The sequence below is a fragment of the Salmo trutta genome, chromosome 13, assembly GCF_901001165.1.
Source record: "Salmo trutta chromosome 13, fSalTru1.1, whole genome shotgun sequence".
NCBI lineage: Eukaryota > Metazoa > Chordata > Actinopteri > Salmoniformes > Salmonidae > Salmo > Salmo trutta.
The window spans coordinates 63,149,743-63,174,045 of record NC_042969.1 but is presented as its reverse complement, the minus strand read 5'-3'; the positions used below and the strand labels follow the sequence as shown (position 1 = coordinate 63,174,045).

Sequence of the window (24,303 nt, the reverse complement as noted above, 5' to 3'; positions counted from 1 at the left end):
CTGCTTTTATCTGTGAAGAGCACAGGGCGCCAGTGGCGAATTTGCCAATCTTGGTGTTCTCTGGCAAATGCCAAACGTCCTGCACGGTGTTGGGCTGTAAGCGCAACCCCCACCTGTGGACGTCCGGCCCTCATACCACCCTCATGGAGTCTGTTTCTGACCGTTTGAGCAGACACATGCACATTTGTGGCCTGCTGGAGGTCATTTTGCAGGGTTCTGGCAGTGTTCTCCTGCTCCTCCTTGCACAAAGTCGGAGGTAGCGGTCCTGCTGCTGGGTTGTTGCCCTCCTACGGCCTCCTCCACGTCTCCTGATGTACTGGCCTGTCTCCTGGTAGCGCCTCCATGCTCTGGACACTATGCTGACAGACACAGCAAACCTTCTTGCCACAGCTCGCATTGATGTGCCATCCTTGATGAGCTGCACTACCTGAGCCACTTGTGTGGGTTGTAGACTCTGTCTCATGCTACCACTAGAGTGAAAGCACCGCCAGCATTCAAAAGTGACCAAAACATCAGCCAGGAAGCATGGGAACTGAGAAGTTGTCTGTGTTCCCTACCTGCAGAATCAGTCCTTTATTGGGGGTGTCTTGCTAATTGCCTATAATTTCCACCTGTTGTCTATTCCATTTCCACAACAGCATGTGAAATGTATTGTCAATCAGTGTTGCTTCCTAAGTGGACAGTTTGATTTCACAGAAGTGTGATTGACTTGGAGTTACATTGTGTTGTTTAAGTGTTCCCTTTATTTTTTTGAGCAGTGTATAGATATATACACACACACACACACACACACACACACACACACACACACACACACACACACACACATATATATATATATATATATATATATATATATATATATATATATATATACATATATATATATATATATATATATATATATATATATATATATATATATATATATATACACACACATACACATACATACATATACACACATACAGAACCGTTCAAAAGTTTGGGGTCACTTAGAAATGTCCTTGTTTTTGAAAGAAAAGCAAAAGAATGTGTCCATTAATATAACATAAAATTGATCAGAAATACAGTGTAGACATTGTTAATGTAAATGACTATTGTAGCTGGAAACGGCAGATTTTTTATGGAATATCTACATAGGCGTACAGAGGCTCATTATCATTAACCATCACTCCTGTGTCCCAATGGCACGTTGTGTTAGCTAATCCAAGTTTATCATTTTAAAAGGCTAATTCATCATTATAAAACCCATTTGCAATTATGTTAGCACAGCTGAAAACTGTTGTTCTGATTAAAGAAGCAATAAAACTGTCCTTCTTTAGACTAGTTGAGTATCTGGAGCATCAGCATTTGTGGGTTCGATTACAGGCTCAAAATGGCCAGAAACAAAGAACTTTCTTCTGAAACTCGTCAATCTATTCTTGTTCTGAGAAATTAAGGCTATTCCATGCGAGAAATTGCCAAGAAATTGAAGATCTCGTACAACGCTGTGTACTACTCCCTTCACAAAACAGCGCAAACTGGCTCTAACACAATAGAAAGAGTGGGAGGCCCCGGTGCACAACTGAGCAAGAGGACAAGTACATTAGAGTGTCTAGTTTGAGAAACAAACAGACACCTCACAAGTCCTCAACTGGCAGCTTCATTAAATAGTACCCACAAAACACCAGTTTCAAATTCAACAGTGAAGAGGTGACTCCGGGACAGTGTCACCAGCAAAGCACCCTCACACCATAACACTTCCTCCTCCATGCTTTACAGTGGGAAATACACGTGCAGAGATCATCCGTTCACCAACAGCACATCTCACAAAGACACAGCGGTTGGAACCAAAAATCTCCAATTTGGACTCCAGACCAAAGGACAAATTTCCACTGGTTTAATGTCCATTGCTCATGTTTCTTGGCAAAAGCAAGTCTCTTCTTCTTATTGGTGTCCTTTAGTAGTGGTTTCTTTGCAGCAATTCAACCATGAAGGCCTGATTTACGCAGTCTCCTCTGAACAGTTGATGTTGAGATGTGTCTTGTTATTTGAACTCTGTGAAGCATTTATTTGGACTGCAATCTGAGGTGCAGTTAACTCTAATATATGTATCCTCTGCAGAAGAAGTAACTCTGGGTCTTCCTTTCCTGTGGCAGTCCTCATGAGAGCCAGTTTCATCATAGAGCTTGATGATTTTTGCAACTGCACTTGAAGAAACTTTCAAATTATTTCAAATTTTCCGTATTGACTGACCTTCATGTCTTAAAGTAATGATGGAGTGTCGTTTCTTTTTGCTTATTTGATCTGTTCTTGCCATAATATGGACTTGGCTTCTTACCAAATAGGGCAATCTTCTGTATACCACCCCTACCTTGTCACAACACAACTGATTGGCTCAAACGCATTAAGAAGGAAAGAAATTCCACAAAATAACTTTTAACAAGACACACCTGTTAATTGAAATGCCTTCCATGTGACTACCTCATGAAGCTGGTTGAGAGAATACCAAGAATGTGCAAATCTGTCATCTAGGCAAAGGGCGGCTACTTTGAAGAATCTCAAATATATTTTGATTTGTTTAACACTTTTTTGGTTACTACATGATTCCATGTGTTATTTCATAGTTTTGATGTTTCACTATTATTCTACAATGTGTAAAATAGTAAAAATAAAGAAAAACCCTGGAATGAGTAGGTGTGTCCAAACCTTTGACAAGTACCGTAAGTATTCAGACCCTTTGCTATGAGACTCGAAATTGAGCTCAGGTGCGTCCTGTTTCCATTAATCATCCTCGAGATGTTTCTACAAGTTGATTGGAGTCCACCTGTGGTAAATTCAATTGATTCGACATGATTTGGAAAGACACACACCTATCTGTATAAGGTCTCACAATTGACAGTGCATGTCAGAGCAAAAACCAAACCACTACTAAAGGAAATAAAGGTGAAATAAAAATAAAAGAGGTCTAAGGAATTGTCCGTAGAGCTCCAAGACAGGATTGCGTTGAGGCACAGATCTGGGGAAGGGTACCAAAAACATTCTGCAGCATTGAATGTCGCCAAGAACACTGTGGCCTTCATCATTCTCAAATGGAAGAAGTTTGGAACCACCAAGACTCTTCCCACAGTCGTGGCCAAAAGTTTTGAGAATCACACAAATATTAATTTCCACAAAGTTTGCTGCTTCAGTGTCTTTAGATATTTTGTTAGATGTTACTATGGAATACTGAAGTATAATTACAAGCATTTCATAAGTGTCAAAGGCTTTTATTGACAATTACATGAAGTTGATGCAAAGAGTCAATATTTGCAGTGTTGATCCTTATTTTTCAAGACCTCTGCAATCCGCCCTGGCATGCTGTCAATTAACTTCTGGGCCACATCCTGACTGATGGCAGCCCATTCTTGCATAATCAATGCTTGGAGTTTGTCAGAATTTATGGGTTTTTGTTTGTCCACCCGCCTCTTGAGGATTGACCACAAGTTCTCAATGGGATTAAGGTCTGGGAAGTTTCCTGGCCATGGACCCAAAATATCAATGTTTGTTCCCCGAGCCACTTAGTTATCACTTTTGCCTTATGGCAAGGTGCTCCATCATGCTGGAAAAGGCATTGTTCGTCACCAAACTGTTCCTGGATGGTTGGGAGAAGTTGCTCTCGGAGGATGTGTTGGTACCATTCTTCATTCATGGCTGTGTTCTTAGGCAAAATTGTGAGTGAGCCCACTTCCTTGGTTGAGAATCAACCCAACACATGAATGGTCTCGGGATGCTTTACTGTTGGCATGACACAGGACTGATGGTAGCACTCACCTTGTCTTCTCCGGACAGGCTGTTTTCCGGATGCCCCAAACAATCGGAAAGGGGATTCATCAGAGAAAATGACTTTACCCCAGTCCTCAGCAGTCCAATCCCTGTACATTTTGCAGAACATCAGTCTGTCCCTGATGTTTTTCCTGGAGAGAAGTGTCTTCTTTGCTGGCCTTCTTGACACCAGGCCATCCTCCAAAAGTCTTCGCCTCACTGTGCGTGCAGATGCACTCACACCTGCCTGCTGCCATTCCTGAGCAAGCTCTGTACTGGTGGTGCCCCAATCCCGCAGCTGAATCAACTTTAGGAGATGGTCCTGGCGCTTGATGGACTTTCTTGGGCGCCCTGAAGCCTTCTTCACAACAATTGAACCGCTCTCCTTGAAGTTCTTGATGATCCGATAAATGGTTGATTTAGGTGCAATCTTACTGGCAGCAATATCCTTGCCTGTGAAGCCCTTTTTGTGCAAAGCAATAATGACGGCACGTGTTTCCTTGCAGGTAACCATGGTGGACAGAGGAAGAACAATGATTCCAAGCACCACCCTCCTTTTGAAGCTTCCAGTCTGTTATTCAAACCCAATCAGCATGACAGAGTGACCTCCAGCCTTGTCCTCGTCAACACTCACACCTGTGTTAATGAGAGAATTGCTGACATGATGTCAGCTGGTCCTTTTGTGGCAGGGCTGAAATGCAGTGGAAATGTTTTTGGGGGATTCAGTTCATTTGCATGGCAAAGAGGGACTTTGCAATTAATTGCAATTCATCTGATCACTCTTCATAACATTCTGGAGTATATGCAAATTGCCATCATACAAACTGAGGCAGCGGACTTTGTGAAAATTAATATTTGTGTCATTCTCAAAACTTTTGGCCACGACTGTAGACCTGGCCGCCTGGCCAAACTGAACAATCGGGGAAGAAGGGTCAGGGAGGTGACAAAGAACCAGATGGTCACTCTGACAGAGCTCCAGAGTTCCTCTGTGGTGATGGGAGAACCTTCCAGAAGGACAACCATCTCTGCAGCACTCCACCAATCAGGCCTTTATGGTAGAGTGGCCAGACCAGACGGAAGCCTCTCCTCAGTAAAAGTCACATGACAACCTGCTTGTAGTTTGCCAAAAGGCACCTAAAGGTCTCTCAGACCATGAGAAACAAGATTCTCTCTTTGGCCTGAATGACAAGCTTCACGTCTGGAGGAAAACTGGCACCATCCCTACGGTGAAGCATGGTGGTGGCAGCATCATGCTGTGGGGATGTTTTTCAGCGGCAAGGACTGGGAGACTATTCAGGCTTGAGGGAAAGATGAATGGAGCAAAGCACAGAGAGATAGATCCTTGATGAAAACCTGCTCCAGAGCGCCTTCCAACAGGACAACGACCCTAAATACACAGCCAAGACAACGCAGGAGTGGCTTTGGGACAAGACTCTGAATGTCCTTGAGTGGCCCAGCCAGAGCCCAGACTTGAACCTGAACGAACATCTCTGGAGAGTCCTGAAAATAGCTATGCAGCAATGCTCCCCATTCAACCTGACAGAGTTTGAGAGGATCCGCAAAGAATCATGGGAGAAACTCCTCAAATACAGGTGTGCCAAGCTTGTAGCGTCATACCCAAGAAGACTCGAGGCTGTAATCGCTGCCAAAGATGATTCAACAAAGTATTGAGTGAAGGGTCTGAATACGTATGTAAATGTAATATTTCAGTTTTCTGAAAAACAGTTTTTGATTTGTCATTATGGGGTATTGTATGTAGATTGATGAGGAAAATAAGAATTGATGAGGAAAACAGAATAAGGCTGTAACGTAACAAAATGTCGAAAAAGTCAAGGGGTCTGAATACTTTCCGAATGCACTATAACAGGGTTAAGTGCCTGGTAAGGGGCTTGAGTGCCTTGAAAGGACCCAACAGCAGGTAGCACATGAGATTATGATGAAAGAACCCCTCCAGTTTTTTTGTGTAAATACCTGCTTGTTTCTCTGCAAATGTGGCGACAGGTGGTCATTCCAGTTGGGGTCAGGTGGAGAGGTCCCACAGTCCAAGCAGGAGAGGAGTTCTAGGTGGGAGAGGAGACAGAGACATGACCCTAAATATCAAACATATAATTCCAATAACAGCAAATTGCAGTAAAGGCTTTTGATAGATTTGCTGACTAAACTCAACCGCATGATGTACATTACATCCATGGAGTTGAGTGGAGACTAACCTCCAACTACTTAGAGTCGCTGTGTGTCCTACGTAGCTGCATGCCTTTCTGTTTGCTGAAACCATACTTTTTAATAAAACGTTAATCAAATACAACCACTGCTGCTGTTGCTCTAAATGGCAACTAAGTGCGAATGTGCCAATTGACAGTCGGTGGTTGTATTTGATTAACAATTTACTAAAAAGTATGGATTTCAGCAAAGAAAGAAATTCACTCAGCTACAGTGGACCAACATAGGTACACAGTAAGGGTTTAAGAATTTACAATTTTAGAAGTATTGATTGCACAGCGACTCAAAGTAGTCAAAGATTCACTTCACAAACTTTAGTCTCGACTCAACTCCGTGGATGTGATGCACATTTTGGAGTTGAGTTTAGTCAGCAAGAGATAGACAGGCCTACATTAGTAAATAATGTGTACAGTATAAAGAAAAAGAAAGAAAGAAAGAAAGAAAGAAAGAAAGAAAGAAAGAAAGAAAGAAAGAAAGGAAACAGTCAGAAGACTTAGGACAGGACGTTAGATCAATCATATTCTGTGACATCCAAATGCGGATAATTCCAGTGATAAACGTGCTAGCCCAACGGAGTCTCACGCTGAACATAGCATATCGCTGCTAAGTAAAAATGTATTTCAAATAACTTACCCCTCTGTGTCGGCTCCTGCTGGCAGGCTGTGTTGTCCGGGGAACCAGCGGCCCAAAAGGAGGCCAGAGTCACCGTGGAAACATCAACACTGTCTGCTGAAGTTGGGGCGGGGTAAGGGCAGTCGTAGAGTTGGCCCCCTACGAAGCTCAGATCTTGGCAAGTCTGGGCAGTGCGCTGTAAAACAAATAGGCACGAGGGATAGCTCATCAATAAAGTCATAGCTTATCAATTTTTTATTTTTTATTTTTTTTATTTTACCAGGTAAGTTGACTGAGAACACGTTTTCATTTTACAGCAACGGCCTGGGGAATAGTTTCAGGGGATAGGAGAGGGATGAATGAGCCAATTGTAAGCTGGGGATGATTAGGTGGCCGTGATGGTATGAGGGCCAGTTAAAGGCCTTATAGTAGATAGCCTAAAGTAGACCATATTTGTTCAGTCGAACTATCAAAACTGTCATATTGGAAGTATATCATTGTACATTATAACATGTTCATGATCATCAATTGTGACAATAATTGATCACCTAATGCAGATGGATGTAATGAATTGTGATCTGTCTCTCTTGTATGGAACTATCACAAATTGGCTTCAAGGAACCTTAGATGCAACATCCTTATTTGATGTGAATTCCAGTTAGATCGAATAAATTCAACAACCAGATGTGTTTAAAATATAACTAAATAAGTAGATTGTCTCAAGCTATCTGCAATTTCCCATGTCGTAATATGAAATGCGTAGAAGGTTCCTCGACAGTTGTAGCGATCAGCATCATCTACCTGTTTTGTCCAACTTATCCAAACTGTGCAAATTCCTGATCCCTTGGCATGTTCACAAAATCTCAGCACTTCAGTCAACAATGTAGGCCATGCTATGTTTTATAAAACTTTGAATCAAACTTAAATACGGTGCATTCGGAAAGTGTTCAGACCCCTTGACTTTTTCCACATTTTGTGATGTTACAGCCTTATTCTACTTTTTTAAAATTTTTATTCTCTCCTCATCAATCTACAGACAAACTTTAATTTGGGGATAATAACATAATAACAAAGTAAAAACAGGTTTTTAGAAATGTTAGCAAATGTGTGTATAAATATATATATAAATATTACATATACATAAGTATTCAGACCCTTTACTCAGTACTTTGTTGAAGCACCTTTTGGCAGAGATTACAGCCTTGAGTCTTTTAGGTATGTGGCACATCTGTATTTGGGGGGGTTCCTCTCATTCTTCTTTGCAGATCCTATCAAGGTCTGTCAGGTCAGATGGTGAGCGTCGCTGCACAGCTATTTTCAGGACTCACAAGAGATGTTTGATCGGGTTCAAGTCCGGGCTCTGGCTGGCCCACTCAAGGACATTCAGAGACTTGTCCCAAAGCCACTCCTGCATTGTCTTGGCTGTGTGCTTAGGGTCGTTGTCCTGTTGGAAGGTGAACCTTCGCCCCAGTCTGAAGTCCTGAGCGCTCTGGAGCAGGTTTTCATCAAGGATCTCTCTGTGCTTTGCGCCGTTCATCTTTCCCTCGATCCTGACTGGTCCCCCAGTCCCTGCCGCTGAAAAACATCCCCATAGCATGATGCTGCCACCACCATAACTTCAATCATGGTTTCATCAGACCAGAGAATCTTGTTTCTCATGGTCTCAGAAAGTCCTTTAAGTGCCTTTTGGCAAACTCCAAGGAGGCTGTGATGTGCCTTTTACTGAAGGCTTCCCTCTGGCCACCACGCTGAATGCCTGATTGGTGGAATACTGCAGAGATGGGTGTCCTTCTGGAAGGTTCTCCCATCTCCACAGAGGAACTCTGGAGCTCTGTCAGAGTGATCATAGATTCCACATTTCTTCCATTGAACAATGATGGAGGCCACTGTGTTCTTGGGGACCTTCAATGCTGCTGAAATGTTTTGGTACCCTTCACCAGATCTGTCCCTCGACACAATCCTGTCTCAGAGCTCTACAGACAATTCCCTAGACCCCATGGCTTGGTTTTTGCTCTGACATGCACTGTCAACTGTGGGACCCTATATAGACAGGTGTGTGCCTTTCCAAATCATGTCGAATCAATTGAATTTACCACAGGTGGACTCCAATCGAGTTGTAGAAACATCTCAAGGATGACCAATGGAAACAGGATGCACCTGAGTGCAACTTTGAGTCATTGCAAAGGGTCTGAATACTTATGTAAATAAGGAATTTCAGTTTTTTATTTTAAATAAATGTGCAAACATTTCTAAAAACCTGTTTTCACTTTGTCATTATGGGGTATTGTGTGTAGATTGTTGACGGAAAACATTCATTTAATCAATTTTAGAATAAGGCTGTAACGTAACAAAATGTAGAAAAGGGGAAGGGGTCTGAATACTTTCCGAATGCACAGTACATCTTTTTAAAATAAAACTAGTCACATGCAAGTCTGCAATAGCACTAAATTGCCAGTGAACACAATCACAATGTGCTGATGAACATTAAAGGCCCAGTGCAGTCAAAAATGTGATTTTCCTAAGTTTTATATACAGTACCAGTCAAAAGTTTGGACACACCTACTCATTCAAGGGTTTTCTTTAAATTTTAGTATTTTCTATATTGTAGAATAATAGTGAAGACATCAAAACTATGAAATTACACATATGCTTGGAGTGTACAAAGCTGTCATCAAGGCAAAAGGTGGCTACTTTGAAGAATCGCAAATATAAAATATATTTTGATTTGTTTTACACTTTTCTGGTTACTACATGATTCCATATGTGTTATTTCATAGTGTTGATGTCTTCACTATTATTCTACAATGTAGAAATTAGTACAAATAAAGAAAATGTCACGATTGTCGTAATGGATGGACCAAGGCACAGCGGGTATGTGAATGCTCATTTTATTTAACACGAAAAAAAACAAGAAAACGATGAACAGACGACAAACAGCCTTGTAGGCTCACACAGCAGTACAAAGAACAATCTCCCTCAATCCCCAAAACAAACAAACTCCTAATTATAGGACCTTCAATCAGAGGCAACAATAACCAGCTGCCTCCAATTGAAGACCCCAATCCCAAATACTAAACATTTAAATAAACACCCTAGAAACAGACATAGAACTGTACAACATAGAACTAAACCAAAAACCCCGGAAACATAAATAAAACGACCCTCTACATAAACACACACTCAAAACCATATAAAACAAACACCCCCTGCCACGTCCTGACCAAACTATAATAACAAATAACCCCTTTACTGGTCAGAACGTGACAGAAAAACCCTGGAATGAGTAGGTGTGTCCAAACCTTTGACTGGTACTGTATACTTCCACAGTTAGAATAATACTGTGAAATTGTGAAAACGATGATAATGCACTTTTGAAAAGACTGTTTGAAAAGACTGCCTGATATTTCAGCCTGTTTTGGTGGGATGACATCACCAGGCAGTAAATTAGCAAAAATCTTCCTTGAGAAATTGATCTTTGCCAAGAAGCCATTTTTGTTTCTTTTTGATAATTTTAATTGAAAAAAAAGAATCGCAGTAAGGTACTTCCTTTTCACCCAGATATGATTTGACATTGATATAAATACAGCTGTATTGGACCTTTAACTCAAGAAAAAGTTGATTTTAATTAGGAAAATGGACAACAAGACATTCATAAATGTTTAAGTGTGAAATGATGTGACCAGGACACTCACCATGGATCTGGTAGGGTTATACGGAGTAGAGTGTGTGGGGCTTCGGGAATGCTCCGAACCTGTAAAGAGAGCTGCTGCTGGGTTGGGGGTCAGTGAGTATGTAGGCTACAACTAATCTTCATTTTGCAGTAGCAGTGACGCCTGAGCCCTATATCCCCTTTTCTCCAAGCAATCTAATTTGAGGATCTAAAGCTGTTAAACTTGTGACGTGATATATTGGACCGTTGGTGTCATTGTAATCCACATCTGTGCCGCCTGTTTCATTAAATCAGAATAAATCAAGTTAAGTTATGCACGTCACTTAATGCAGTAGCATACACCAATACTTATTCTATTTCGCAAGGTGTGTGAGTGTATAGTCGAATCATCAAGTCATTCTGCGAAGGAGGAGATATGATGGAGAGATAAAAATCCTCAGAGCGCACCTGTGCGCAAGACTCTGTCTATTGGATGGCACAGAGTTAATGTTTAAACCAAGAAGAGATAGTTAAGAGACATGAGGAATTAATTTAACCAAATGTGTGTCATGGGTAGACATGCATATACCCACACCTCCCCTCAACTTGCAGTTAAATGAAAGGTACCTTTGAGTGACACATTAACATGGTCTTGTATGAGAGATGAGGTGAGAGAGCGCGAGAGGGGGGGGGAGAGGGTAGGGTTGTACTGTATTAATTGTAATGATGCTGGTGGTATATTTTCTGAATGATTTCTAGCTAAATATGTGCACTCGATCAATGGAACAGTATAAGGTTCGCTACATAATTGTTTATCATTTTTTCACCCCTCAAATGAAGGAAGGTCCTGTGCCCTTTGGGGGGCTCGACCAGGGGTTTAATTGGTCCAGGTCCCACCTATGATCCAAATGAGAGCCAGGCGGAGCTGACACCCGGTACCTTTGGTTAGTTGAATTATCAAATAAAAAATGGTTGTCCACATGTAATTTTCCACAGCCAACAACACAAGTAAGTAACAGCAAAGTCAGTCAATCCCACAGTAGAACGAATAGTATACCTATTCAATTGCTCAGCCTGTCGCATTCTATATGAGAAAACAATATTCCTCTCGAGGCTCATTGAAATTGCAAGTGCCGCACACGGAGAGAAATATACATGCCCAGTCATTGTACAATGTTCTTAATGTAGTCGTGGGAAAACACGACTATGAAAGCAGTTTTGATGCCCACTGTTAAGAGGAAGATCACAGAACTTTATTGTGTTAGTAGGCTACACTTATTTCTCAAATCCAAGAAATTAATAAAATACACAATTTTAGAACCTGCATGGTCATGGTTTGTGGGTGTTAGCGCTCACCAATGCCGTTGAATGCGTAGGGAAGATGGGCTAAATCTAACCAGGGTCAGGTGTAACAGGTAGGCCTAAATTATAATCACAGTACATGATACTTAGTCGGCTGAGTGCCAGTGGAATGTTTTTTGTGGGGGACATTCAACTCATCAATATGTTGCTAACTATATGTAGCAACACAATTCATGGTCTAGCTAATAGTTTATGATCTAGCTAATAGTTAATCCAATTGGGTAAATGCAGATGGGCATCCCCTTGCCTATTTATTTATAGACACTATGCTGCATCAGGTGATGATGCTTATTGCTAAATAGCACACCTGCCTGATAATATGGACCAATATGTTATTGGAGGGGGAAATTATATTTTAGAAGAATATCCTTTTAAAAAGTCACCAGCACTGACCTGTCATTCTCACCCCCAAAAAGTTGTTGGTCTCTCCGCGACCTGTAGTATGCTGTGATATGTGCTTTTGTCAGTATATCTTGTTTAGGCTAGTATATTATATCAATTATCCCACAGCTAGCCCACCCAATTCAAATCGTCAACTAATCATCAAGCCCTTGACTAGATGAATCAGGTGAGTTAGTTCAGGGCTACAACAACATTGTGAAACGGCTGGGGATGCACGAGGAGAGGTTAGAGAACCACTGGCCTAGCGGTTAGCACGTAGGTCGCGGTTCCAATAACCGAGCCGATAAGAAAAACATTTGCTCCGGGAGCATCATCTGGCTGACCCTGTAAAACAACACATTTCACTGCACCTATCCAGTCTATGTAACAATAAAAACTTGACATAATAAAATAGGTCTGCTGTGCAGTGTGTGACTGACTGTTATGCTCCTAATAATAGTCACCTTTGCTGATAACTAATTTATGAGAAAAAATGTACTTACTATGATTGTGATATGTCTCTCACCTAGCTAACGTAAGATGAATGTACTAACTGTAAGTTGCTCTGGATAAGAGTGTCTGCTAAATGATTAAAATGTACATGTAATCTGAAGTTCTTGTTTAACCCTTCACCCAGCAGCTACTGTATGTGATGTGCTTATGACAACCTGGCATATTAGATCTTATCTAAAAGCAAACATCCTCCAAACAAAGGCTAGAGGTCCCGTCAGAACTCAACCAGGTAGGATATACAGTGCTGTGAAAAAGTATTTTCCCCCTTCCTTATATTAAGGCAAGTCTTCCAGGTCCTTTGGCAGCAAAACATCCACAAACCATCAAACTACCACCACTTGACCGTTGGTATGAGGTTCTTACTGTGGAATGCAGTGTTTGGTTTTTGCCAGGCATAATGTGACCCATGTCATCCAAAAAGTTAAACCGTAAATTCTGGACTATAAGCCGCAACTTTTTTCCCAGCTTTGAACCTCGCGGCTTAAACAATGACGCGGCTAATATATGGATTTTTCCCGCTTTCAATTTTTTTTTTCCAAAAAAACACATTCTGTGACGTGCTCAGTTTTTTGGCGGCATGAAGCTTTCATTAGACCAATGAAATTGCCGAACGGGTTAAGGTCAAACAACTTTTTTGTTTACTGTTTAGATTAAATCGAGCGCTCTCATACTTCCCATCATTCTGATTACGGTAGTCATTTTGTCACCCTCATCATGGCAAAGACACGGAGAAATGCATATGATGCAGCTTTCAAGTTAAAGGCGATTGATCTGGCTGTTGGAAAAGGAAATAGAGCTGCTGCACGGGAGCTTGGTCTTAATGAGTGGATGATAAGACGTTGGAAACAGCAGCGTTAGGAATTGACTCAGTGCAAAAAGACAACTAAAGCTTACTGCTAATTATTATTTTTTTGTTACAAGCCGTGTTTCGTTAAAGCCTATTTATTTTTGTTACAAGCCATGTTTCGTTAAAGCCTGTGTAAAGTTAATTTGTTTCAATGTACCGGTAGGCACCTGCGGCTTATAGACATGTGCGGCTTAATTATGTTCAAAATATTTGTATTTTTTAAATTCAGTGGGTGCTGCTTATATTCAGGTGCGCTTAATAGTCCGGAAATGACGGTACTTTTGAATCATGTTCTTTCCATAGAGCATTCTTCCAAGAGTCTTGTTGATCATCCAGGTGCTTCCAGGTGCTTTTTGGCAAACTTGAGTCAACTTTTTGGATGACTTGGGTCCCATTATGCCTTGCGAAAGAGCCTCATACCAATGGTCAAGCATGATGGTAGTGTGATGGTTTGGAGATGCTTTGCTGCCTCAGGACCTGGACGACTTGCCTTAATAGAAGTAACCATGAATTCTGCTCTGTATCAGAGAATTCTACAGGAGAATGTCAGGCCATCCGTCTGTGAGCTGAAGCTGAAGCGCAGCAGGGTCATGCAGCAAAACAATGATCCAAAACACACAATCAAGTCTACAGACGTGGCCAAAAGTTTTGAGAATGACACAAATATTAATTTACACAAAGTTTGCTGCTTCAGTGTCTTTAGATATTTTTGTCAGATGTTACTATGGAATACTGAAGTATAATTACAAGCATTTCATAAGTGTCAAAGGCTTTTATTGACAATTACATGAAGTTGATGCAAAGAGTCAATATTTGCAGTGTTGACCCTTCTTTTTGAAGACCTCTGCAATCTGCCCTGGCATGCTGTCAATTCACTTCTGGGCCACATTCTGACTGATGGCAGCCCATTCTTGCATAATCAATGCTTGGAGTTTGTCAGAATTTGTGGGTTTTTGTTTGTCCACCCGCCTCTTGAGGATCGACCACAAGTTCTCAATGGGATTAAGGTCTGGGGAGTTTCCTGGCCATGGACCCAAAATATCGATGTTTTGTTCCCCAAGCCACTTAGTTATCGCTTTTGCCTTATGGCAAGGTGCTCCATCATGCTGGAAAAGGCATTGTTCGTCACCAAACTGTTCCTGGATGGGTGGGAGAAGTTGCTCTCGGAGGATGTGTTGGTACCATTCTTTATTCATGGCCGTGTTCTTAGGCAAAATTGTGAGTGAGCCCACTCCCTTGGCTGAGAAGCAACCCCACACGTGAATGGTCTCAGGATGCTTTACTGTTGGCATGACACAGGACTGATGGTAGCACTCACCTTGTCTTCTCTGGACAAGCTTTTTTCCGGATGCCCCAAACAATCGGAAAGGGGATTCATCAGAGAAAATGACTTTACCCCAGTCCTCAGCAGTCCAATCCCTTTACCTTTTGCAGAATATCAGTCTGTCCCTGATGTTTTTCCTGGAAAGAAGTGTCTTCTTTGCTGGCCTTCTTGACACCAGGCCATCCTCCAAAAGTCTTCGCCTCACTGTGCGTGCAGATGCACTCACACCTGCCTGCTGCCATTCCTGAGCAAGCTCTGTACTGGTGGTGCCCCGATCACACAGCTGAATCAACTTTAGGAGACGGTCCTGCACCACCCTCCTTTTGAAGCTTCCAGTCTGTTATTCGAACTCAATCAGCATAACAGAGTGATCTCCAGTCTTGTCCTCGTCAACACTCACACCTGTGTTAACGAGAGAATTGCTGACATGATGTCAGCTGGTCCTTTTGTGGCAGGGCTGAAATGCAGTGGAAATGTTTTTGGGGGATTCAGTTCATTTGCATGGCAAAGAGGGACTTTGCAATTAATTGCAATTCATCTGATCACTCTTCATAACATTCTGGAGTATATGCAAATTGCCATCATACAAACTGAGGCAGCAGACTTTGTGAAAATTGATATTTGTGTCATTCTCAAAACCTTTGCCACGACTGTACATGAACATGTCTAAAAAGCAACTAATTGAATGTATTGGAATGACCTAGTCAAAGTCCAGACCTAACCCCAATTCACATGTAACGGCAGGACTTGAAATGAGCAGTTCATGCTTGAAAACCCACAAATGTCGCTGAGTTACATTTACATTTTTTTACATTTAAGTAATTTAGCAGACTTACAAATTGGTGCATTCACCTTATGATATCCAGTGGAACAACTACTTTACAATAGTGCATCTAAATCTTTTAGGGGGGGGTTAGAAGGATTACTTTATCCTATCCCAGGTATTCCTTAAAGAGGTGGGGTTTCAGGTGTCTCCGGAAGGTGGTGATTAACTCCGCTGTCCTGGTGTCGTGAGGGTGCTTGTTCCACCATAGGGGTGCCAGAGCAGCGAACAGTTTTGACTGGGCTGAGCGGGAACTGTGCTTCCTCAGAGGTAGGGGGGCCAGCAGGCCAGAGGTGGATGAGCGCAGTGCCCTCATTTGGGTGTAGGGACTGATCAGAGCCTGAAGGTACAGAGGTGCCGTTCTCCTCACGGCTCCGTAGGCAAGCACCATGGTCTTGTAGCGGATGCGAGCTTCAACTGGAAGCCAGTGGAGAGAGCGGAGGAGCAGGGTGACGTAAGAGAACTTGGGAAGGTTGAACACCAGACGGGCTGCGGCGTTCTGGATGAGTTGTAGGGGTTTAATGGCACAGGCAGGGAGCCCAGCCAACAGGGAGTTGCAGTAATCCAGACGGGAGATGACAAGTGCCTGGATTAAGACCTGCGCCGCTTCCTGTGTGAGGCAGGGTCGTACTCTGCGAATGTTGTAGAGCATGAACCTACAGGATCGGGTCACCGCCTTGATGTTAGTGGAGAACGACAGGGTGTTGTCCAGGGTCACGCCAAGGTTCTTAGCACTCTGGGAGGAGGACACAATGGAGTTGTCAACCGTGATGGCGAGATCATGGAACGGGCAGTCCTTCCCCGGGAGGAAAAGCAGCTCCGTCTTGCCGAGGTTCAGCTTGAGGTGGTGATCCGTCATCCACACTGATATGTCTGCCAGACATGCAGAGATGCAATTCGCCACCTGGTTATCAGAAGGGGGAAAGGAGAAGATTAATTGAGTGTCGTCTGCATAGCAATGATAGGAGAGACCATGTGAGGATATGACAGAGCCAAGTGACTTGGTGTATAGCGAGAATAGGAGAGGGCCTAGAACAGAGCCCTGGGGGACACCAGTGGTGAGAGCACGTGGTGCGGAGACAGATTCTCGCCATGCCACCTGGTAGGAGCGACCTGTCAGGTAGGACGCAATCCAAGCGTGGGCCGCGCCGGAGATGCCCAACTCGGAGAGGGCTGAGAGGAGGATCTGGTGGTTCACAATATCAAAGGCAGCAGATAGGTCTAGAAGGATGAGAGCAGAGGAGAGAGAGTTAGCTTTAGCAGTGCGGAGAGCCTCCGTGACACAGAGAAGAGCAGTCTCAGTTGAATGACCAGTCTTGAAACCTGACTGATTTGGATCAAGAAGGTCATTCTGAGAGAGTTAGCAAGAGAGCTGGCCAAGGACGGCACGTTCAAGAGTTTTGGAGAGAAAAGAAAGAAGGGATACTGGTCTGTAGTTGTTGACATCGGAGGGATCGAGTGTAGGTTTTTTCAGAAGGGGTGCAACTCTCGCTCTCTTGAAGACGGAAGGGACGTAGCCAGCGGTCAAGGATGAGTTGATGAGCGAGGTGAGGTAAGGGAGAAGGTCTCCGGAAATGGTCTGGAGAAGAGAGGAGGGGATAGGGTCAAGCGGGTAGGTTGTTTGGCGGCTGGCCGTCACAAGACGCGAGATTTCATCTGGAGAGAGAGTGAGTTAAAGCAGTTCTGCATGCAAGAGTGGGCCAAAAAAAACCAGCTATTAAGTTTAAGGGGGCAATTACTATTTCACAAATGGGAATTGGGTGTTGCATAACTTAAATAAGTATCCATTTTTTTGCCATTTGTAAACTCAGGTTCCCTTTATCTAATATCAGGTTTTGGTTGAAGATCTGATAACATTCAGTATCAAAAATATGAAAAAGTAGAGAAAATTAGAAAGGGGTCAAACCTTTTTACAGCACTGTACACACACACACAGCGTGATAGTGACACACCCTCCTCTGTTCTTCGGAACCTCGGGGCCCATAATCTGACCTGATACAAGCCCCGGGCAAAGCCCCCAGATTTCACAGGTAAGATCTTTACATAATATAAGAAGGGAAGGAGATAGAGGTTGTCTGGGGTTACATGCAAATACACTAAGCCTGTTAGGCCTACTTTCTTTTTACTTACAACCACAGGCTTTGAAGTGGTAGAGGACAGAGAGGTAGGCAAACAGGAATTAATGTAAGACTACTGTTATAAGCCCTTGTAGTGGTTTGTAGGTTTTCGGACATTTTGATTCCGAAACTTGTGAGTGTAAACCAGTTCTGGGTTCTTTCAAACACTTTCTGGGTTCTTTCAAACACTCAACTTGATTTGAGCTTCAATTGATACATTTTCCAATGCTAGTAAAAATATAGCCATAATGCATAACAAATCAGTTAGGCCTATTGTCCAATAGCCTCCCAGGGAGATTTTGTACATTAACTTCATAGCCCGAGTAGATAATTGACTAACTTTGATAATCATAAGAGGGTTCAGGCTTTCTACCGAACCCACTACAAGACTCACAACACAAATGGGAACAGATTATCCGAACAAAATAATAAACATAGAAATTCCACAGAATTGGCCTCATCATACTACCATCCCATATCTAGTTCTCTGTCTGTTTGCATGAATGTTTGTAGCATTAGGCCTACTTAGACCTAATGCTTTGCTCAACTAGCCTGTTCTCATTCGCCAGTAAAGAATTGATTCATTTCAGAATCCAGACAAAAGCTACAAACACATAAAGCTGCTAGGCCTATGAATACAGGGTACCTTATCTGGCTTTTAGGAAAACAACCCTACTTCGAATAACACCCAGTTTAGAGCTGGAGCAACCAGGCCTTCAGAAATGTCTGTACGTGAGGCCACATATAGTGGGTCTCATAAGTATTCACTCCCTTTGGATTTTTTCCACATTTTGTTGCGTTACAAAGTGGTTTTGAAATGGATTTAATTGTGATTTTTTTTGGCCATTGAGCTACACAAAATACTCAATGTCAAAGTGAAAATAAATGTATACAAATTAATAAAAATGAAATAAAACAATTGCTGTTTCATAAGTATTCACCCCCTTTCTTTAGGCAACCCTAAATTAATTCAGAAGTAAAACGTGGCTTAACAAATCACATAATAAGCTCCATGGACTCACTCCGCGTGAAACAATAGGGGTTGAGATTTTGTTGTTGTTGGACTAACCTCTGTTCTGTACCCCATACATACAACATCTGTAAGGTCCCTCAGTCAAGTATTACATTTAAAGCACAGATCCAACAACAAAGCCCAGGGAGCTTTTCAAAATCCTAATAAAGAAGGTAGAAATTGGTAGATGGGTAACAATAATAAATCAGACATTGAATATCACTTTAAGCATGGTCAAGTTAATAATTATGCTGTGGATGATGTATTAAACTACCCAGACAAATCACAGATAGTCATTGTTCTGAACTGAGCCGCAGGACAGGAAGACAACTGCTCAGGGATGTCACCATGAGGCCATTGGTGATTTTAAAACAGCTACGGAGTTCAATGGCTGTGATGGGTGAAAACTGAGGATGGATCAACAACATTGTAGTAACTCCACAATGAGTTTGAGTTTATTTTAATTTTTAAATTACATTAATCAACGTTTTAGTAAAAGTGACGGTTTCAACCTCAGTCCCTGGGCATGTTATTAAAAACAATTACAACAACAATACAGACAAACTGTCACGAGTGCTGTCTTCAAATTCCCTGTCATAAAGGAGCCAAGATGCAGCGTGCCGGTAATTCCACATCTTTATTGAAGGAAACCGAAACCAAAACAATAAACAGGTACGCAGAAAGAAATGCTGTGCCGTACACACACAGAAATAACAATAACCCACAAACACAGGTGGGGAAAAGGCTGCCTAAGTATGATTCCTAATCAGAGACAACGATAGACAGCTGCCTCTGATTAGGAACCATACTCGGCCCAAAACAAGGAAATACAAAAACATAGAATGCCCACCCCACACCCTGACCTAACAAAATAGAGAAATAAACCGTCTCTCTCAGGTCAGGGCGTGACACAAACAATGAGCAGTGAGCACATGCAGAGCAACATAGGACAAGCAACACGTAGCACGCAGACAGAGCAATAGCACAAAAAGCAGCAAAACAAAATACATAAAGGCAACAAAGTGTTTTCACACCTCACAAGCTACAGACAACAGATAACATGGAAAGTGACAATTCACAGCTAGGGATTATGTTCACAAGTCTGATTGTCCTTTAGCCATGTCTTTATGTTTTATGTGAAGGTGTGATAGGTGGTGCAAGACATGGGAAGCTCTCACAGAGAGCATACATGCAGACAGTTTTTCTCACATTGAGATGCAAACATGAGTCACTGAGCCACTTTGTAACATGGACCATTACAGTAGTGAGTTTTTGTGCAGCTTGTCTGCTCTTTGCATGCATATACAGTGCATTCGGAAAGTATTCAGACCCCTTGACTTTTTCAACATTTTGTTACGTTAAAGCCTTATTCTAAAATGGATTAAATCCTCATCAATCTACACACAATACCCCATAATAACAAAGCGAAAACAGGTTCAGAATTTTTTGCAAGTGTATTACAAATAAAAAACAGATATCCCTTATTTACATAAGTATTCAGACCCTTTGCTATGAGACTTGAAATTGAGCTCAGGTGCATCCTGTTTCTATTGATGATCCTTGAGATGTTTCTACAACTTGATTGGTGTCCACTTGTGGTAAATTCAATTGATTGGACATGATTTGGAGGTCCCACAGTTGACAGTGCATGTCAGAGCAGAACCCAAGCCATGAGGCCTAAGGAATTGTCCGTAGAGCTCAGAGACAGGATTGTGTCAATGCACAGATCTGGGGAAGGATACCAAAACATTTCAGCAGCATTGAAGGTCCCCAAGAACACAGTGGCCTCCATCATACTTAATTGGAAGAAGTTTGTAACCACCAATACTCCTCCAAGAGCTGTCCACCCGGCCAAACTGAGCAATCAGGGCAGAAGGGCCTTACTCAGGGAGGTGACCAAGAACCCGATGGTCACTCTGACAGAGCTCCAGAGTTCCTCTGTGGAGATGGGAGAACCTTCCAGAAGGACAACCATCTCTGCAGCACTCCACCAATTAGGCCTGTATGGTAGAGTGGCGAGTCGGAAGCCACTCCTCAGTAAAAGGCACATGACAGACGTTTGTAGTTTGCCAAAAGGCACCTAAAGGACTCTCAGTCCATGAGAAACAAGATTCTCTGGTCTGATGAAACCAAGATTCAACTCTTTGGCCTGAATGACAAGTGTCACGTCTGGAGGAAACCTGGCACCATCCCTACGGTGCAGCATGGTGGTGGCAACATCATGCTGTGGGGATGTTTTTCAACAGCAGGGACTGGGAGACCAGTCAGGATCGAGGGAAAGATGAACGAAGCACAGAGAGATCCTTAGTGAAAACCTGCTCCAGAGTGCTCAGGACCTCAGACTGGGGCGAAGGTTCACCTTCCAACAGGACAATGACCCGAGACAATGCAGGAGTGGCTTCTGGACAAGCCTCTGAATGACCTTGAGTAGCCATCCAAAGCCCGGACTTTAATCCGATCTAACATCTCTGCCTCCAATAAGGGTAAAATACATTTGGGGAGACAGTTTAACGTTTAGGCCAATACAATCTAGTTCATTATCATACATCGGATATGTTTTTTAATGTAAATCTTCGGACCCCTCCTCTTCCTTCAATCCTGACTCTCCTGAAAACATTGTAGCCAGGCACAATCAATGCAGCAAATGTAGAGTTTTTATGGAGCCATGTCTCTGAAAGGCAGAGGAAGTCAAGGTTGGAGTCTGTGAGAAGATGTTGAATTGGATTACTTTTTGGAACGACACTGCGAATGTTCAAGTGCCCCCCGCTGTCCTGGTGTCGTGAGGGAGCTTGTTCCACCATTGGGGTGCCAGGGCAGCGAACAGTTTTGACTGGGCTGAGCGGGAACTGTGCTTCCGCAGAGGTAGGGGGGCCAGCAGGCCAGAGGTGGATGAACGCAGTGCCCTTGTTTGGGTGTGGGGCCTGATCAGAGCCTGAAGGTACGGAGGTGCCGTTCCCCTCACAGCTCCGTAGGCAAGCACCATGGTCTTGTAGCAGATGCGAGCTTCAACTGGAAGCCAGTGGAGTGTGCGGAGGAGCGGGGTGAGTTGTAGGGGTTTAATGGCACAGGCAGGGAGCCCCGCCAACAGGGAGTTGCAGTAATCCAGACGGGAGATGACAAGTGCCTGGATTAGGACCTGCACCGCTTCCTGTGTAAGGCAGGGTCGTACTCTGCGAATGTTGTATAGCATGAACCTACAGGATCGGGTCACCGCCTTGATGTTAGCGGAGAACGACAGGGTGTTGTCCAGGGTCACGCCGAGGCTCTTAGCACTCTGGGAGGAGGACACAATGGAGTTGTCCACCGTGATGGCGAGATCATGGAAAGTGCAGTGCTTCCCCGGGAGGAAGAGCAGCTCCGTCTTGCAGAGGTTCAGCTTGAGGTGGTGATCCGTCATCCACACTGATATGTCTGCCAGACATGCAGAGATGCGATTCGCCACCTGGTTATCAGAAGGGGGAAAGGAGAAGATTAATTGTGTGTCGTCTGCGTAGCAATGATAGGAGAGACCATGTGAGGATATGACAGAGCCAAGTGACTTGGTGTATAGCGAGAACAGGAGAGGGCCTAGAACTGAGCCCTGGGGGACCCCAGTGGTGAGAGCACGTGGTGCGGAGACGGATTCTCGCCACGCCACCTGGAAGGAGCGACCTGTCAGGTAGGACGCAATCCAAGAGTGAGCCGCGCCAGAGATACCCAACTCGGAGAGGGTGGAGAGGAGGATCTGATGGTTCACAGTATCAAAGGCAGCAGATAAGTCTAGAAGGATGAGAGCAGAGGAGAGAGAGTTAGCTTTAGCAGTGCGGAGAGCCTCCGTGACACAGAGAAGAGCAGTCTCAGTTGAATGACCAGCCTTGAAACCTGACTGATTTGGATCGAGAAGGTCATTCTGAGAGAGATAGCAGGAGAGCTGGCCAAGGACGGCACGTTCAAGAGTTTTGGAGAAAAAAGAAAGAAGGCATACTGGTCTGTAGTTGTTGACATCGGAGGGATCGAGTGTAGGTTTTTTGAGAAGGGGTGCAACTCTCGCTCTCTTGAAGACGGAAGGGACGTAGCCAGCGGTCAAGGATGAGTTGATGAGCAAGGTGAGGTAAGGGAGAAGGTCTCCAGAAATGGTCTGGAGAAGAGAGGAGGGGATAGGGTCAAGCGGGCAGGTTGTTGGGCGGCCGGCCGTCACAAGACGCAAGATTTCATCTGGAGAGAGAGGGGAGAAAGAGGTCAAAGCATAGGGTAGGGCAATGTGAGCAGGACCAGCAGTGTCGTTTGACTTAACAAACGAGGATCGGATGTCGTCGACCTTCTTTTCAAAATGGTTGACGAAGTCATCCGCAGAGAGGGAGGGGGGGGAGGATTCAGGAGGGAGGAGAAGGTGGCAAAGAGCTTCCTAGGGTTAGAGGCAGATGCTTGGAAGTTAGAGTGGTAGAAAGTGGCTTTAGCAGCAGAAACAGAGGAGGAAAATGTAGAGAGGAGGGAGTGAAAAGATGCCAGGTCCGCAGGGAGGCTAGTTTTCCTCCATTTCCGCTCGGCTGCCCGGATCACTGTTCTGTGAGCTCGCAATGAGTCGTCAAGCCACGGAGCAGGAGGGGAGGACCCAGCCGGTCGGGAGGATAGGGGATATAGAGAGCCAAAAGAAGGAATCAGAAAGGGAGGAGAGGAGGGTTGAGGAGGCAGAATCAGGAGATTGGTTGGAGAAGGGTTGAGCAGAGGGAAGAGATGATAGGATGGAAGAGGAGAGAGTACCAGGAGAGAGAGAGCGAAGGTTGTGACGGCGCAATACCATCTGAGTAGGGGCATAGTGAGTAGTGTTGGAGGAGAGCGAGAGGGAAAAGGATACAAGGTAGTGATCGGAGACTTGGAGGGGAGTTGCAGTGAGATTAGTAGAAGAACAGCATCTAGTGAAGATGAGGTCAAGCGTATTGCCTGCCTTGTGGGTAGGGGGGACGGTGAGAGGGTGAGGTCAAAAGAGGAGAGGAGTGGAAAGAAGGAGGCAGAGAGAAATGAGTCAAAGGTAGACATAGGGAGGTTAAAGTCACCCAGAACTGTGAGAGGTGAGCCATCCTCAGGAAAGGAACTTATCAAGGCGTCAAGCTCATTGATGAACTCTCCAAGGGAACCTGGAGGGCGATAAATGGTAAGGATGTTAAGCTTGAATGGGCTAGTGATTGTGACAGCATGGAATTCAAATGAGGAGATAGACAGATGGGTCAGGGGAGAAAGAGAGAATGTCCACTTGGGAGAGATGAGGATTCCAGTGCCACCACCCTGCTGACCAGATGCTCTCGGGGTGTGCGAGAACACGTGGTCAGACGAGGAGAGAGCAGTAGGAGTAGCAGTGTTTTCTTTGGTAATCCATGTTTCCGTCAGCGCCAAGAAGTCGAGGGACTGGAGGGTGGCATAGGCTGAGATGAACTCTGCCTTGTTGGCCGCAGACCGGCAGTTCCAGAGGCTGCCGGAGACCTGGAACTCCACGTGGGTTGTGCGCGCTGGGACCACCAGGTTAGAGTGGCAGCGGCCACGCGATGTGAAGCGTTTGTATGGCCTGTGCAGAGAGGAGAGAACAGGGATAGACCGACACATAGTTGATAGGCTACAGGAGAGGCTACGCTAATGCAAAGGAGATTGGCATGAAAATGAACTAAACAACTGGGGAAGCGAGA

The 24,303-nt window shown here is 43.8% G+C and overlaps 1 protein-coding gene across 1 annotated transcript in view; it reads right to left on the bottom strand.

Annotated features, from left to right (window-relative positions):
- Positions 1 to 24,303, bottom strand: part of LOC115206813 (geminin coiled-coil domain-containing protein 1-like) — a 31,099-nt gene that overhangs the window by 5,630 nt on the left and 1,166 nt on the right. The window contains exons 2-3 of the mRNA XM_029774003.1: positions 6,640 to 6,814; positions 5,758 to 5,846 (exon numbers count right to left, since the gene is read on the bottom strand). Of these exons, the coding sequence (XP_029629863.1) occupies positions 5,758 to 5,846; positions 6,640 to 6,814 (264 nt within the window). The remainder of the gene's footprint in view (positions 1 to 5,757; positions 5,847 to 6,639; positions 6,815 to 24,303) is intronic.